The 15,781-nt window shown below is 42.2% G+C and overlaps 1 protein-coding gene across 6 annotated transcripts in view; it reads right to left on the bottom strand.

Annotated features, from left to right (window-relative positions):
• The window catches only part of LOC310679702 (complement factor H-like), a 54,890-nt gene extending 40,243 nt beyond the window's left edge, over positions 1-14,647 (bottom strand). For 3 of the 6 annotated variants that reach the window (XM_083445278.1, XM_083445277.1, XM_083445279.1), the window contains exon 1: positions 14,301-14,576. In XM_083445278.1, coding sequence (XP_083301404.1) covers positions 14,301-14,364 — 64 coding nt within the window. In that variant the 5' untranslated portion in view covers positions 14,365-14,576. Of the gene's footprint in view, positions 1-14,300 lie in introns of all 6 variants that reach the window. The other 3 variants (XM_083445274.1, XM_083445275.1, XM_083445276.1) reach the window with 3 other exon arrangements.
• Between the last annotated feature and the right edge of the window lie 1,134 nt (positions 14,648-15,781).

Genomic DNA, 15,781 nt, shown 5'->3' with positions numbered 1-15,781 from the left:
TGAGGTAGAGAGAGACGTAACAGCTGAAGAGGGAACCAGTAGGGGGCGAACAGGAACGTCAAGGGAAGGAGAGTCGGAGGAATGGCTCAGAGACGCTTCCAGCGAAAACAGTGGGGAGGTCTCAGGACCTCCTATAGGGACACCCGTTCCTCGCCGGAAACTGTCACGCCGAGAGTCCAGAAGACGTGTTTCCGTTAAGGAGCTTTTATGTTGGAAACGTTTCCGAAAGCAACCACTTTCAGATTCTGCTAGCGATTGACGCAGCCATGCTGGAGGGGCTCCGTCACAGGCAGAGGTTTGAGAACTTGTTCAAACTCTGAGGGACTTGCAGTTTACGCACAAGCAGCTCTTCATCCCATCACACTGTCCATCAGTGGAAAGTGTTCAGAATACCCCATTGCTGGGATTCTCACAAAATACTGGTCTTATTCGGCAACACACTAATTCGGCAGGGACACTAATCCCTTGAATACCTTTTACCCGGGAAGGTGACAGTAATAACGGGCTAATATTGATCAAGATAATTTGAGTCTAAAAAGGTTGTTCCAGGAGTGTTCTTCAGGGAGGCTTAGTGAAGAATAAAGTTTCTTAGACCTACACCCCACCCAGTTAGATGCAATGCAATAGACAAGAGTTTATTTTCTTCTTCTAGTTTAGGCCTAACCAGCTGGGATTAACATGTGAACAAATTGCGGAAAGGCTGTTAGACATCTTGAGTGGTGTTCAACTGAAGAGCTGCTGTTAATGGCTGTGAAGTCAAGAGGTGTGGGTGTTTCTTCATCAGATTTAAGCCATTAAATTAGATTAGTTTACTTGTATTGTTTTATGCAATATTGTTTCACTGAAGCAATCATTTGCATTGTTTTACACAATGTTGTACAGACTGATCTTTTTAATTACTGATGTTAGTATTCTTTCTAATTGTTTCTCTTTATCTAGCTATCTGTTTTGAATAGTGATTGTTCATCTGATATGTTGTAAGCCATTTGGGGCACAATTCTGTGGAAATGTGGCACAGAAAGAAGGAGAAATAGTAATAGAAGAATGATTAAAAGCTTTAAATTCAGGTTAGAGGTATTGCTTTTAGAAGCCTGAAACTTTCCCTCTAAACTCTATATAAAAGTAATCAAGAACTGAGATAACACCGACAAGTACATTTTGTTTGTTTGGATTCAAGTTTCAAGTTCAATACATTCTCTTTAATGACTTGATGAATAGTGAACTTTATGGAATTAATACATTAGTGAATTAACATTTGGTTAATGATGACAGGTGGAAGGAGGAGGTCTGTGCTCATGAAGTGATACTGGTGTTATTTTAAAGGGGGTGGCCCATGTACAACCAGACGGTTGTTGGCATCCGTCTGTCTCGAGAGACAATGGAGTCTGCTTCTGGGGGGTGAAGTTAGATTGCTACATTAGCAGCACTGAAGTGACCTCTGTGGTGTGCAAGCCTGAGCTGCTGAGATTAGCCATGCTGATGTGGTCCAAAGGAAAACAGAGCAATACTTTTAGCACCAACTTGGCTGCAGGAGTTGCCGGAAGGAGGTGTACAAGGTGCCATTCAACCAAATTAGGGACTCTACTCCGGATTTGTGTAGTGTTTACTGCTTAGCCTTTTCCTCTCCTGAAGATATCCCACAAAGGCAGTGGAGGTTTAGGATCAGAGACTTCCTTCTCCTAGACCAGTGGTTCTCAACCTGTGGGTCGCCAGATGTTGTTGGACCACAACTCCCATCATCCCTGAGCTCTGGCCTTGCTACCTATGGAAGATGGGAGTTGTAGTCCAACAACATCTGGGGACCCACAGGTTGAGAACCGCTGTCCTAGACAAACTTCATTGCCCCTCACTTCTTTCTACAGCACGTGCAGAAATCACATTCATGACCATTGGACCCACTGTTGGCCTCATCCACTCAATCCATTAGAGCTTGTCTTATTCTAGGAGCCACAGGTGAGAGCTGAGTGCAGGGTGGAGACCAACTATGGTCAAACTACCCCAGAACAGGCACGATTGCCCCCTACCAGAGGTACTCTTCCTCTTCCTCCCCTAACATCCCATACAAAACCAGACTAGTGCAAGGCAATTCAGATTGCTCTGCCAATCAATTAACTGAACGGCATGATCCTACACAAGGCTACGTGAGCTCAGTGGTATAGGAATGAAACTGATTCATCTGACTTAATACTACATCTGTAGTCACTGGAACATAGCCTCAGACTATTATTGAAAAAAGCTTCAGCTCTCTCTTTTTCAAGTGTGCCGTTGGATTTTATATAGTACTATGGCTGCCACTAGAGGGTGCAGTCATACTATCCAAAGGATGCACTGTCTGATTAAAGACTATGAAAGACCCATTCAAACTTGTTTTCTTCTACTTATTTTTCAAGATTTGTTTCTTTTGTTTGATATGCGGATATTTCTCTGTAAAAAAAAAACTTTTTCATGATTTGAGAAATCATGTGAGTAATTATTTTTTGCAAATTGTCCTGGCCGATAGGAGCCGGCTAATAAGTGTGGGAAATTGTTGGCTTGGCAAATGGAAAAAAGACAAAAATTAAATACTATTACAAATTTAGAAGTTGAAGGAAAGATCATACAGAACCCAGTTGAGATTAGAAACTGTTTCCAGAGATACTTTAAACAATTATATACACAAGGGCCACAGAAAGAAATTGACATAGATCGATTTTTGAAAATACAGTGGTGCCTCGCAAGACGAAAAGAATCCGTTCCGCGAGTCTCTTCGTCTTGCGGTTTTTTTCGTCTTGCGAAGCAAGCCCATTAGCGAATTAGCACTATTAGCGCTATTAGCGGTTTAGCGGCTATTAGCGGCTATTAAAGGCTTAAGGGATTAGCGGATTAGCTGCTAAAAGGCTATTAGCGGCTATTAAAGGCTTAAGGGATTAGCGGATTAGCTGCTAAAAGGCTATTAGCGGCTTAGATCAGCTGATAAGCGGCTTAGATCAGCTGTTAAGCGGCTTAGCGATCAGCTGTTAAGCGGCTTAGCGAACAGCTGTTAAGCGGCTTAGGGGCTTGGGAAAAGGGGGGGGAGGGAAAAAAAATCCCAGGAATCGCAAGGCATTTCCGTCTTGCGAAGCAAGCCCATAGCAAATTCGTCCTGCGAAGCACCGCCAAAACGGAAAACCCTTTCGTCTAGCGGGTTTTCCGTCTTGCGAGGCATTCGTCTTGCGGGGCACCACTGTAAATGGATTACAAAGAATCTCCCAAGAAAACAAACTGATGTTGAATTATAAAATAACTGAACAGGAGGTAGAAGGTGCCATTCAGAATATGCAATTAGGGAAATCTCCAGGACCGGATGAACTGACTTCTAGATACTACAAATCTTTGAAAGAATGGTTAGTACAACCTCTAAAGGAAGTCTGCAATGAAATATTGGAAGGGAAAAGGGCACCAGAGTCGTGGAAAGAAGCGTATATCACAATTATACCGAAAACAGAGACTGAAAAGACGCAGCTTAAGAACTACCGCCCCATATCATTGCTAAATGTGGATTATAAAATCTTTGCAGATATTTTGGCTAAAAGACTAAAAAAAGTATTAGTAGAAGAGATTCATAAAGACCAAGCAGGCTTTCTCCCGGGCAGACATTTAACTGATAATATGAGAAACATAATTAATATTTTAGAATTTCTACAAGAGAAGATTAATACCAAGGCAGTTTTGATATTCGTGGACGCGGAGAAAGCCTTTGACAATATTTCTTGGAGTTTTATGAAGAAGAACCTACAGGGGATGGGGGTAGGACAAGGCTTTGAAAGTGGTATAAGTGCAATTTATTCTGAACAAAAGGCCAAATTAATTGTAAATAATGTTGTGACGGAGGAATTCAAGATAGAAAAAGGAACACGACAAGGTTGCCCAATTTCCCCATTGCTTTTTATATCGGTCCTGGAGGTTCTGTTGAACATGATTAGAAGGGACCAATTGGTTAAAGGTATACAGGTCAGAGCTAAACAGTACAAATTGAGAGCATTTGCAGATGATTTAGTACTGACATTACAGGAGCCAGAATCTAGTACTAAAAGAGTTTTGGAACTAATTCAAGAATTTGGTCAGGTTGCAGGATTTAAATTGAATAAGTTAAAAACAAAGGTTTTAGAAAAAAAATTAACAGCGAATGAGAGAGAGAGGTTTCAGAATGAGACAGGTTTAACAGTGGTTAAGAAAGTGAAATATTTGGGGATTAATATGACAGCTAAAAATGGGAATTTATTTAAAGACAATTATGAAAAATGCTGGACAGAAGTGAAAAAAGATTTAGAAATTTGGTCAAATTTGAAACTTTCACTGCTAGGCCGTATTGCTGCGATAAAAATGAATGTATTGCCTAGAATGTTGTTTTTGTTTCAAACATTGCAAGTCATGGACAAAATGGATTGTTTCAAGAAGTGGCAGAGAGACATTTCTAGATTTGTCTGGCAGGGCAAGAAGCCTAGAATAAAATTTAAAATATTAACGGATGCAAAGGAAAGAGGTGGATTTGCCCTGCCAGACCTCAAACTGTATTATGAATCAGCAGCTTTCTGCTGGCTGAAAGAATGGCTGCTTCTTGAAAACACAGACATTTTGGATTTAGAAGGTTTTAATAATGCATTTGGATGGCATGCATATTTGTGGTATGATAAGGTCAAAGTGCATAAAGCATTTAAAAATCATATTGTCAGGAAAGCATTGTTTAATGTCTGGATAAGATATAAAGACCTACTTGAAAATAAAACTCCAAGGTGGCTGTCACCGATGGAAGCGAAGGCTCTGAAAAAGCTCAATATGGAGGCCAAATGGCCGAAATATTGGGAAATTTTGGAACAAGAGGGAGCTAAATTGAAATTGCAGAGTTTTGAAAAACTAAAAAACAAAGTGCGAGATTGGCTTCATTATTATCAGATAATGGAGGCATATAAATTGGATAAGAAAATTGGCTTCCAGGTGGAAAAATCAAAATTGGAAACAGAATTGTTAGAACCCAAAACTAAGATCTTGTCAAAAATGTATAAATTGCTGCTGAAATGGAATACTCAGGATGAAACAGTAAAATCTGCTATGATTAAATGGGCACAAGATGTTGGACATAATATAATGATGGCTGACTGGGAGCAGTTATGGGCCACAGGTATGAAATTTATGGCATGCAATGCCTTAAGAGAGAATATTATGAAAATGATATACAGGTGGTACATGACACCAGTCAAGCCAGCAAAAATCTATCATTTGCCCGATAATAAATGCTGGAAATGTAAAGAAACTGAAGGTACTTTTTTTCACCTTTGGTGGACGTGCCCAAGGATTAAGGCTTTCTGGGAGATGATTTACAATGAAATGAAAAAGGTATTTAAATATACCTTTTTGAAGAAACCAGAGGCATTCCTCCTGGGCATGGTTGGCCAATTGGTGTTAAAGAAGGATAGAACTTTCTTTATGTATGCTACAACGGCAGCAAGAATACTTATCGCGAAGTATTGGAAGACACAAGAATTACCCACCCTGGAAGAATGGCAGATGAAGGTGATGGACTATATGGAATTGGCGGAAATGACCAGCAGAATCCGAGACCAGGGAGAAGGGTCAGGGGAAGAAGATTGGAAGAAATTTAAAGATTACTTACAGAAACACTGTAAAATTAATGAATGTTAGAATGATGCTGGATTGAAGTTAAGTGGGATTTTTTAGCAGCAATGTTAAGGAATATGTAAAAATGGATCGCTAACAGGTGATAATTTAAAGCTATAATATGTTAAGATAAAAGATTAAGATAAAATTAAAGAGGGAAAGGATTTGCTGAATTAACCAACTGAACTGGAATGCAAGAAAGGGAGGTGTGAGGAGGTCAGGGAAACAAGTAAATGAAAGATATGATATGGAAAGATTGATTTGTTTTTAACTGTTTCTATTTTATATCCTTTTCTTCTTTTTACTCCTTTTTTATTTTTCTTCTTCTTTTTTCTAATTTTTGTAATACATTGAAAACTTTAATAAATATCTTTTTTAAAAAAACCAGATTGCTCTGCCACTCAATTAACTGAACGGCATGATCCTACACAAGGCTACGTGAGCTCAGTGGTTTAGGAATGAAACTGATTCATCTGACTTAATACTACATCTGTAGTCACTGGAACATAGCCTCAGACTATTATTGAAAAAAGATTCAGCTCTCTCTTTTTCAAGTGTGCAGTTGGATTTTATATAGTACTATGGCTGCCACTAGAGGGTGCAGTCATACTATCCAAAGGATGCACTGTCTGATTAAAGACTATGAAAGACCCATTCAAACTTGTTTTCTTCTACTTATTTTTCAAGATTTGTTTCTTTTGTTTGATATGCGGATATTTCTCTGTAAAAAAAAAAGTCTCCAACTTTTTCATGATTTGAGAAATCATGTGAGTAATTATTTTTTGCAAATTGTCCTGGCTGATAGCATCATCATCACCATTTTGCCTCCAACCTCACTATTTACAGGTCCACCTCTCCCCAACAAACCATGCAACTCAATGACACTTCATGAATTTGATGGACTTCAGTCTGCAAAGGTACATGGCATTATAAATGCTATACTTTAAGTTAGAGTCATAGAATAGTAGAGATGGAAGGGACTCTGAGGATCATCCGGTCCAACCCTCTGCAATGCCAGAATATGCAGTTGTCCCATATGGGGACCGAACCTGCAGCCTTGGTGTGACCAGCCCCATGCTCTAACCAACTGAGCTATCCAGTCACCAGAAGACTCTTTGCTGTTTTTCCTGCAAGAGACTAACACCGCTACACCTCCGGGCACGATCTGAGAATGCCCAAATTCCATTCTGCAGGCAATCAATAGCGTTTAAAGTGCAAGGCAGATGGGAATCTTTCCTATGGGGCTGTTTGCACGAATGCATTGTATCCAACAGCAGCCAGTGATATCCCACTGAAAGCTCACAAGCAGCATGTGAAGGAATGCGTTGTGTAGGGGAGGAACCTGTGGATCCCCCAAAGACCTACTGCGACCAACTGGCTGCACACTTGGAGGATTAAGTCACTCAGCTTTGGAGTGATCTTGACTCTGCACTTGCTGAAGCTCCGGTTGAAATATCATATTGGCCCGAATATAAGCCACACTTTTTGTTTCCAAATTCCGACTGTGAAAAGTTAAAGTGTGGCTTATATTCGGAACTGAGTGCGCCTGCCTCCTAGCACTGCCACCCTGAAGCAGGTCTTATATTCAGGCCAATACAGTATGCAGTGCTGTTATCGAGGATGTTTTGCGAGGTCAGTTTCACCTTATGCAATCAGCTGATGTAGTCAAGGCAATGTGTCCGACCACATGCCCCCTAGACCCCTGTCCATAGGACCATAGAACTGTAGAGTTTGAAGGGACCCCAGAGTCATCTAGTCTAATTCCCTGCAATGCAGTTGCCCCATCATCATCATCATTTTTAATTTGTATACCGTCTTTCTATCTTACAATACTCAAGGCGGTTTACAAGCTGAAGAAACAAAAAACGTGCATCTTATAACAATCTAATGCAATACAAAAATGTGATAATAAAACAACTTTAAAATAGGCAACCTACATCAAAAAAGTAACATTCAACAATCTTTAGAATAGTATAAAATAATAATATCAACATATAAAAGTTAAGCAGAAATCCACTCAGCAGGTACAATAAATATCTAAACTATAATCAATAAAACAATGGCAAGCCACACTACAATACACATTGAGAAGCAGAGACTAGAGGGTAGAGCAAGGCAGGTGGAAGGAGGCCCTCGCAGTTCTTCCTTCAGGGACAGCTCCTTCATGAGGAGTCCCAGGAACAGGGGGTGGGGCAAGGCAGGTGGGGGCAGGGGGTGGGGCAACCAACTGCCACAAGCCCCTTTTAGGGCTGGGGGTGGAGAGGACCGTGGTGGGGCAGCCCCAAGCATTCTTGGAGGACAAAGATTATTTAGATCCATTCCAATCTGGGTTCAGACCTGGCCACCGTTTCGGTCAAACTGATGAATGACCTTTTTGCAGAGAGTGGGACAAGGGGATTATGACCTTGTTCCAGTTTCTGGATCAGTCATCCGTGTTTGAGACCATAGACCATGACATCCTCTTGAACCAACTCTGGGGAATGGGAATTGGGGTATGACAGTGCTTCCAATACTACCTTTAGGACCAAGTCTAGAGTGTAGCATAGCTTTTGGGCCCCTGGTGGCTACTTTATGGGGTGCCGCAGGAGATATAATAATAATAATAATAATAATAATAATAATAATAATAATAATAATTTATTACTTATATGGCTCCCAACAGATTATTAAAAACACAATAACACATCAAACATAAAAAACTTCCCTAAACAGAACTGCCTTCAGATGTCTTCTAAAAGTCAGATAGTTGTTTGTTTGCTTGATATCTGAAGGGAGGGCGTTCCACAGGGAGGGTGCCACCACTGAGAAGGCCCTCTGCCTGGTTCCCTGTGATCTCGCAGTGAGGGAAACGCCAGAAGGCCCTTGGCGCTGGACCTCAGTGTCTGGGCTGAACAATGGCGGTGGAGACACCCCTTCAGGTATACTGGGCCAAGGCTATTTAGGGCTTTAAAGGTCAGCACCAACACTTTGAATTGTGCTTGGAACCGTACTGAGAGCCAATGTAGGTCTTTCAGGACTGGTGTTATATGGAACTATTACACTCCAGTACTATTTAATATCTACATGAAGCCATTGGGAGCAGAGGTACTCTTCGTCCCCTAACATCCCATACAAAACCAGACTAGTGCAAGGCAATTCAGATTGCTCTGCCAATCAATTAACTGAACGGCATGATCCTACACAAGGCTACGTGAGCTCAGTGGTTTAGGAATGAAACTGATTCATCTGACTTAATACTACATCTGTAGTCACTGGAACATAGCCTCAGACTATTATTGAAAAAAGCTTCAGTTCTCTCTTTTTCAAGTGTGCAGTTGGATTTTATATAGTACTATGGCTGCCACTAGAGGGTGCAGTCATACTATCCAAAGGATGCACTGTCTGATTAAAGACTATGAAAGACCCATTCAAACTTGTTTTCTTCTACTTATTTTTCAAGATTTGTTTCTTTTGTTTGATATGCGGATATTTCTCTGTAAAAAAAAAGTCTCCAACTTTTTCATGATTTGAGAAATCATGTGAGTAAGTATTTTTTGCAAATTGTCCTGGCCGATAGCATCATCATCACCATTTTGCCTCCAACCTCACTATTTACAGGTCCACCTTTCCCCAACAAACCATGCAACTCAATGACACTTCATGAATTTGATGGACTTCAGTCTGCAAAGGTACATGGCATTATAAATGCTATACTTTAAGTTAGAGTCATAGAATAGTAGAGATGGAAGGGACTCTGAGGATCATCCGGTCCAACCCTCTGCAATGCCAGAATATGCAGAATATCTCCATATGGGGACCGAACCTGCAACCTTGGTGTGACCAGCACCATGCTATAACCAACTGAGCTACCCAGTCACCAGAAGACTCTTTGCTGTTTTTGCTGCAAGAGACTAACACCGCTACACCTCCGGGCACGATCTGAGAATGCCCAAATTCCATTCTGCAGGCAATCAATAGCATTTAAAGTGCAAGGCAGATGGGAATCTTTCCTATGGGGCTGTTTGCACGAATGCATTGTATCCAACAGCAGCCAGTGAAACCCCTCTGAAAGCTCACAAGCAGCATGTGAAGGAATGCGTTGTGTAGGGGAGGAACCTGCGGATCCCCCAAAGACCTACTGCGACCAACTGGCTGCACACTTGGAGGATTAAGTCACTCAGCTTTAGAGTGATCTTGACTCTGCACTTGCTGAAGCTCCGGTTGAAATATCATATTGGCCCGAATATAAGCCACACTTTTTGTTTCCAAATTCCGACTGTGAAAAGTTAAAGTGTGGCTTATATTCGGAAATGAGTGTGCCTGCCTCCTAGCACTGCCACCCTGAAGCAGGTCTTATATTCGGGCCAATACAATATGCAGATGTCACTCGGTTCTATTTCTCCATAACATCTGAATCAGGAGAGGCTGCAAAGTCCCTGGACCACTGCCGGGACGCAGTGGTGAAATGGATGTGGGAAAACAAGCTGAGCTTGAATCCTGGCACTGTGGGTGAGTCGTTCCTATGTCTGAGAAATTGGTCGGTTGCCTACCTTGAATGGGGTCACACTTCCTGTGAAGGGACTTGCAGTTTGTGTGTGGGGGGGTGCTTCTGCATCCAGTTCTGCCACTGGAGGCTCAGGTAGCCATGGGGGCTAGAAATGCCTTTTTACCAACAGCAGCTGGTTCAACAGCTCTCTCCAACTCCCCTCAGGGCAAACACTTCCTTTGCCTACAGCAGCTCTTAAGAGCCAAAGGGACTGGGCTTCGGGGCATGTAGACATGAGAAGTGTTCCCATACTTGCACAACAGTCTTAATGATGTGATAGCAGGGGAGTAGTGGAGAGAAGGAAGAGGCAATTTTATACAGTGACATACAGAGAGAGAGAGAGAGAGAGAGAGAGAGAGAGAGAGAGAGAGACCTAGTTTACTGGGCCTCACAGGTTCACATTATAATTTAGAGCCCTGTACAAATTGTCTCTTGTTCTCCACTTCAGTTGTGGCTGAAGAAGACGGAAGGGCAACTTCACCAAATTTCATCACAGGGAGAAGACATTTTCCAAAAGGAGTCAGCTCTAATAGGAGTGAGACTCACTGTTAGCAGTAGCACAATGTTTTCCTTCCTTTCTATCTTAGGCTTCTCATTGTGGTCACTTTAAACCACAGAGGCACAGGTTAATTCTGTGTCCAGGGTGGCTGTCTACCAGCTCCACTTGGTAAGCAGGCTAAGACTCTACCTGCCCGCAGACTGTCTCGCCAGAGTGGTGCATGCTCTAGTTATCTCCCGCTTGGACTACTGCAATGTGCTCCACGTGGGGCTACCTTTGAAGGTGACTCGGAAACTGCAATTAATCCAGAATGCGGCAGCTAGACTGGTGAGTGGGACTGGCCGCCGGGACTACATAACACTGGTCCTGAGAGATCTGCATTGGCTCCCAGTACGTTTCCGAGCACAATTCAAAGTGTTGGTGCTGACCTTTAAAGGCCTAAACGGCCTCGGTCCTGTATACCTGAAGGAGTGTCTCCACCCCCATCGTTCAGCCCCACTGAGATCCAGCGCCGAGGGCTTTCTGGTGGTTCCCTCATTGTGAGAAGTGAGGTTACAGGGAACCAGACAGAGGGCCTTCTTGGTAGTGGCGCCCACCCTGTGGAACACCCTCCCTTCAGATGTGAAGGAAATAAGCAGCTATTCTATCTTTAAAAGACATCTGAAGGCAGCCCTGTTCAGGGAAGTTTTTAATATTTAATGCTGTACTGTTTTTAACATTTGATTGGGAACTGCGCAGAGTGGCTGGGGAAACTCAGCCAGATGGGCGGGGTATAAATAAAAAATTATTATTATTATTATTATTATTATTATTATTATTATTATTATTAGTATTATTATTATACAGGAGCAGAGGCAATGGTGTCGACAACCCACCCACTATTTTTGCCTTCTCCACAATGCCCAGTGCCATGCCAGAGCTTTGGGTTGGGCGGAGGTGTGAAAGTTGCCACAAAAATAGGGTGAAGAATATTCAGAGGAAATTTGGTTGTGGGGCTGCCTTCTTTTTCTGCCAGGAGTTGAGGAGGGGAAGGGGGGGGGGATCTCGGAAATTTCTCTCCGGAAAAAGTGTCCTAAGGAATTTCAGCTTAGCTCCTGCTAAGTGCTCTTGCATGCATGCAGCCCTGCTGGCTAATAGCATTAGAAGCAGCCATGGGCTTTCAGCTTCTTTTCAGATTTTAAATGTATGAATTTTGCTTTTCAAAAAGATCCCCAAACATGCATGCCTTCCTTTGCCTTTATATAATGGAAACATTTCAGAACATGTTATAAAACATTCTGGGTGAAGAATGGTTTTTAAAACAGTTATCAGCAACAACTCTTTGTGATTTGACAGCATGGAAAAGATTGCTCTTCCTGGTTATTTTAATCTAAACAGGAATCCTGATCAACACTGCAGACGAAGAATTCTTATCTCATAAATACTCACTTATTTCCCCATTACCACCCACAAGAATATCCGATGAGCAACAGATATAAACAGAAGTCTACAATATTATTTGTTCTATTATACCTGGGAGCACAGCATGAAGAATTGGACTTGAGCACTAACAAAAAGGAGCATAGCCTGACTCTCTCGTAACTAATGATTAACTACATTCTTGCCCAATGTCGACTTCCAATCGAGGTTTGCAGTTCATGGCAATATAAGGGTATTTACAAGGCAAGATCTGAATATTCTAGCTGGTGGTGGTGTGTGTGTGTGTGTGTGTGTGAGAGAGAGAGAGAGAGAGAGAGAGAGAGAGAGAGAGAGGTTGGAGGCAGAGTGCACAAATTAGGACTGGTTCACACATTACAGTTGCCATGGGAATGCTGTCAAAAATGGCTACCCAGTGATGCTCACAAGGTTTCAAGCACTGACTACGCAACAGCCACATAATACTTGCAAAAGTGGCCCTCTATGCCCACAGTAACCACCGTTGTCTGGCACAGTGTGCTGGCTAATACTGGGCACGATGAAAAGGTAGCAAATGGTTAGTTATTTAATTTATTGTTGTTCCATTTTCCTTCCCAGAGTAGAGGAGAGTGTTTATGGGTTTTTTTCTATGTAAGATGCTAAAATAACTTTACTGGCCTTAGGTACTATGGAGAGATGCCATTTTCTGCTGTACCTCAGGCAATAACTTGAGTGGGCCCCAACTGTGGGGGCAGTGAAAAACCACAGTGTAGTGTGTGTGTGTGGGGGGGGGGTCACATTGTATGAGAAATACTTCCAAACATTAGTGACCAGCTGGAATTTGCTTGCCAAAACAATATTTTTTCTAAGGTTATCCCCCATCCTAACCATATCCCCTGCTTTGGGACATACATGTTCATTAAAGGTAAAGGTACCCCTGCCCATATGGGCTAGTCTTGACAGACTCTAGGGTTGTGCACCCATCTCACTCAAGAGGCCGGGGGCCAGCGCTGTCCGGAGACACTTCCAGAGCCGCACACGGAAACGCCGTTTACCTTCCCGCTAGTAAGCAGTCCCTATTTATCTACTTGCCCCCGGGGGTGCTTTTGAACTGCTAGGTTGGCAGGTGCTGGGACCGAACAACGGGAGTGCACCCCGCCGCGGGGATTCGAACCGCCGACCTTTCGATTGGCAAGCCCTAGGAGCTGAGGCTTTTACCCACAGTGCCACCCACGTCCGTATACATGTTCATTGCATAGTGCATAATACCACCATACATACATTATAGGCTGCTGGTGTTAAGCCACATTTCCAACATGTTGTAGCATTTGCTTGTCCACCTTTCAGCAAATGCAGTCCCCAAGCATAACAAGCTACACCTACAAGCTACACCTACCTTCTTTGATACAACCATTAAAGGTACAGAAATGCTGCCCTGTGTCATCATACCTATACAGACAAAACCTCAGCAATGACATCAAATGCACCTCTTCTTCTTCTTTTTTGCAAAGCAAATGAATATGCAAAACCCTCTCCCCTTCTATGTTTATGCAAAATTTCTTGGGTCCATATACCTGCTTTTAGCCTCCTTGTTTTCTATTCACACTTCAGTTGTGCATAACAACACACACTCTCAAAGTTCAGTGAGATGGAAAATTGGTTTCTACTTAATACGGAGTATTTTCAGCTGGGTGGTTCTACCATTTCGTACATACTAACAATGTAGAATTTACAGTCTACTCAGAAGTTGCAGCTGCAATCCAGAGTGTTCAACGGAACTTACTCCCAACTGGTTTACAGCTGAGGCTCAAGCATCACCACGCATGCACACAAAAGTGCCTCTTAATATGGTCCAAGTCTTCATTTCTGATGCTCTGGAGGCAGGGTGGGTTACAATGCTAGTAGAACTCCCACCTTGATAAGATGGTAAGAACAATTACATGAGAGGAAAACCCATTGAAATTAGCGGGACATACTTCTGAATAAACGTGTTTAGGGTCACACTGCACAGCTCTCTTCTCAAGCATCCCTGAAACTACAGCTGAGTCAAACCACTCACATCTTTAACTGCACAATGGAAATCTGAAAGGAATGACTCTGGAACTTGTACAACTCTTATAGCCAAATCCCAATGAATTAGGAGTATTTAGGATTGCAGCCTTAGAGAAGTAAAATACAGACGTATCAACCACATCGTTCGAACACTGAGATCTAGTTTCTGCATCGGTTTAAAATTCAACTACTTACCCTTCTGCGCAGAGCAACATATCCATAGCAGAAGCAGAGCAGTATAGCTCAGCAAATGTGGCATCGTTACCGAGCCTTGCAAAGGGCTGACACCCTTTGCAAACGGATCTGCCTGGTTGCCTCTGAGTCTCTGCTACATCCACTTAGCCTCTCCTGATTGTGCCAAGGAATGACCTTGCTTAAGCTTTTTCTTCTCACTTCACCAATCACTTCCCCCTCTAACCCTGTTGCAACACGCACACAATCAGCCTTTTCTTTTGGCAGAGAATTATGCAAACGAAGTAGAAAATACTTCCCCAATTTCTCAACTGCCTCTGTCCTTCCTGCTCTGTTTGCTTTCACTCTTTCACGCTTCACATATGTGGCTATTTTCATTGGGAATTTCCCAGAAAACTCAGAGTTGCACTGGGCTACAAGCTGCCCAAAGGATTCCAGATTTTACAGAGGTTCCAGAATTTTACCATATGGGCTGCTAACATTTACACCTATTCCTTGCTCTTCACCAACACTAACCCCAAACATGGTTCATGACATCTTATTCAGTTCTTCTGAGAATATTATTGGGGGAAGGGACCTGCATCATTTGCATAAGGTCAACAAGGTACAGTGGTACCTCGGGTTAAGTACTTAATTCGTTTCGGAGGTCCGTTCTTAACCTGAAACTGTTCTTAACCTGAAGCACCACTTTAGCTAATGGGGCCTCCCGCTGCCGCTGTGCCGCCAGAGCACGATTTCTGTTCTCATCCTGAAGCAAAGTTCTTAACCTGAGGTACTATTTCTGGGTTAGCAGAGTCTGTAACCTGAAGCGTATGTAACCTGAAGCGTATGTAACCTGAAGTACCACTGTATTGGGTGCTGCACGTTAACGTACGGTACTTATTTATTTGAAACATTTCAACTCAAGGCAGCTGGCTGCAAGGATAAAAACACATGTATTTACAATTTAAAATGAAGTAATCTAAAATAAATCTTAAAGTATAACACTAAAACAGTAAAGGAGCAGCAGAAAATTACAGAAGACAGCAGGTAGGAATGGGTAAATCTGTCAGTCTTTCAGTTTATCATTTCCCCACAAAAGTTCAGTTCTCCACATTTACATATCAGTTTGCAACTTTCCTTTTTAAAAGTTCTCAGAAAGTTCATCAGAATGTTAGTGTGGATTTATTCTCCCCCCCCCCCCCGAATTTTTGCCTAGTATACTTTTTTTTTTGCAAAGCGGTTTTCCCTAATAAAATGTATTTTTATATGCTATTTTCACTAATATATGAATGTTATATACATTTTACACCAGTATATGTATTGTGTGCACACATGACTTGAATTGGCAATTGATTGCAAAATTCAGGGAGTGGTCTCAATACGTGGGAGAACAAAGTAGAGACCTTTGCAATAGAAAAGCAAGGCGAGGAGCCTGCTTTTATGGATGAACTATAATGGAAGTTGAATGTCTTTGGAAAAATTGGATGCAATTCCACCTCTGA

The sequence above is a fragment of the Podarcis tiliguerta genome (assembly GCF_965153285.1).
Source record: "Podarcis tiliguerta genome assembly, chromosome: 6".
Classification (NCBI taxonomy): domain Eukaryota; kingdom Metazoa; phylum Chordata; class Lepidosauria; order Squamata; family Lacertidae; genus Podarcis; species Podarcis tiliguerta.
Note: the sequence above shows the minus strand (reverse complement) of the source record. Positions and strands in the feature narration are given on the sequence as shown.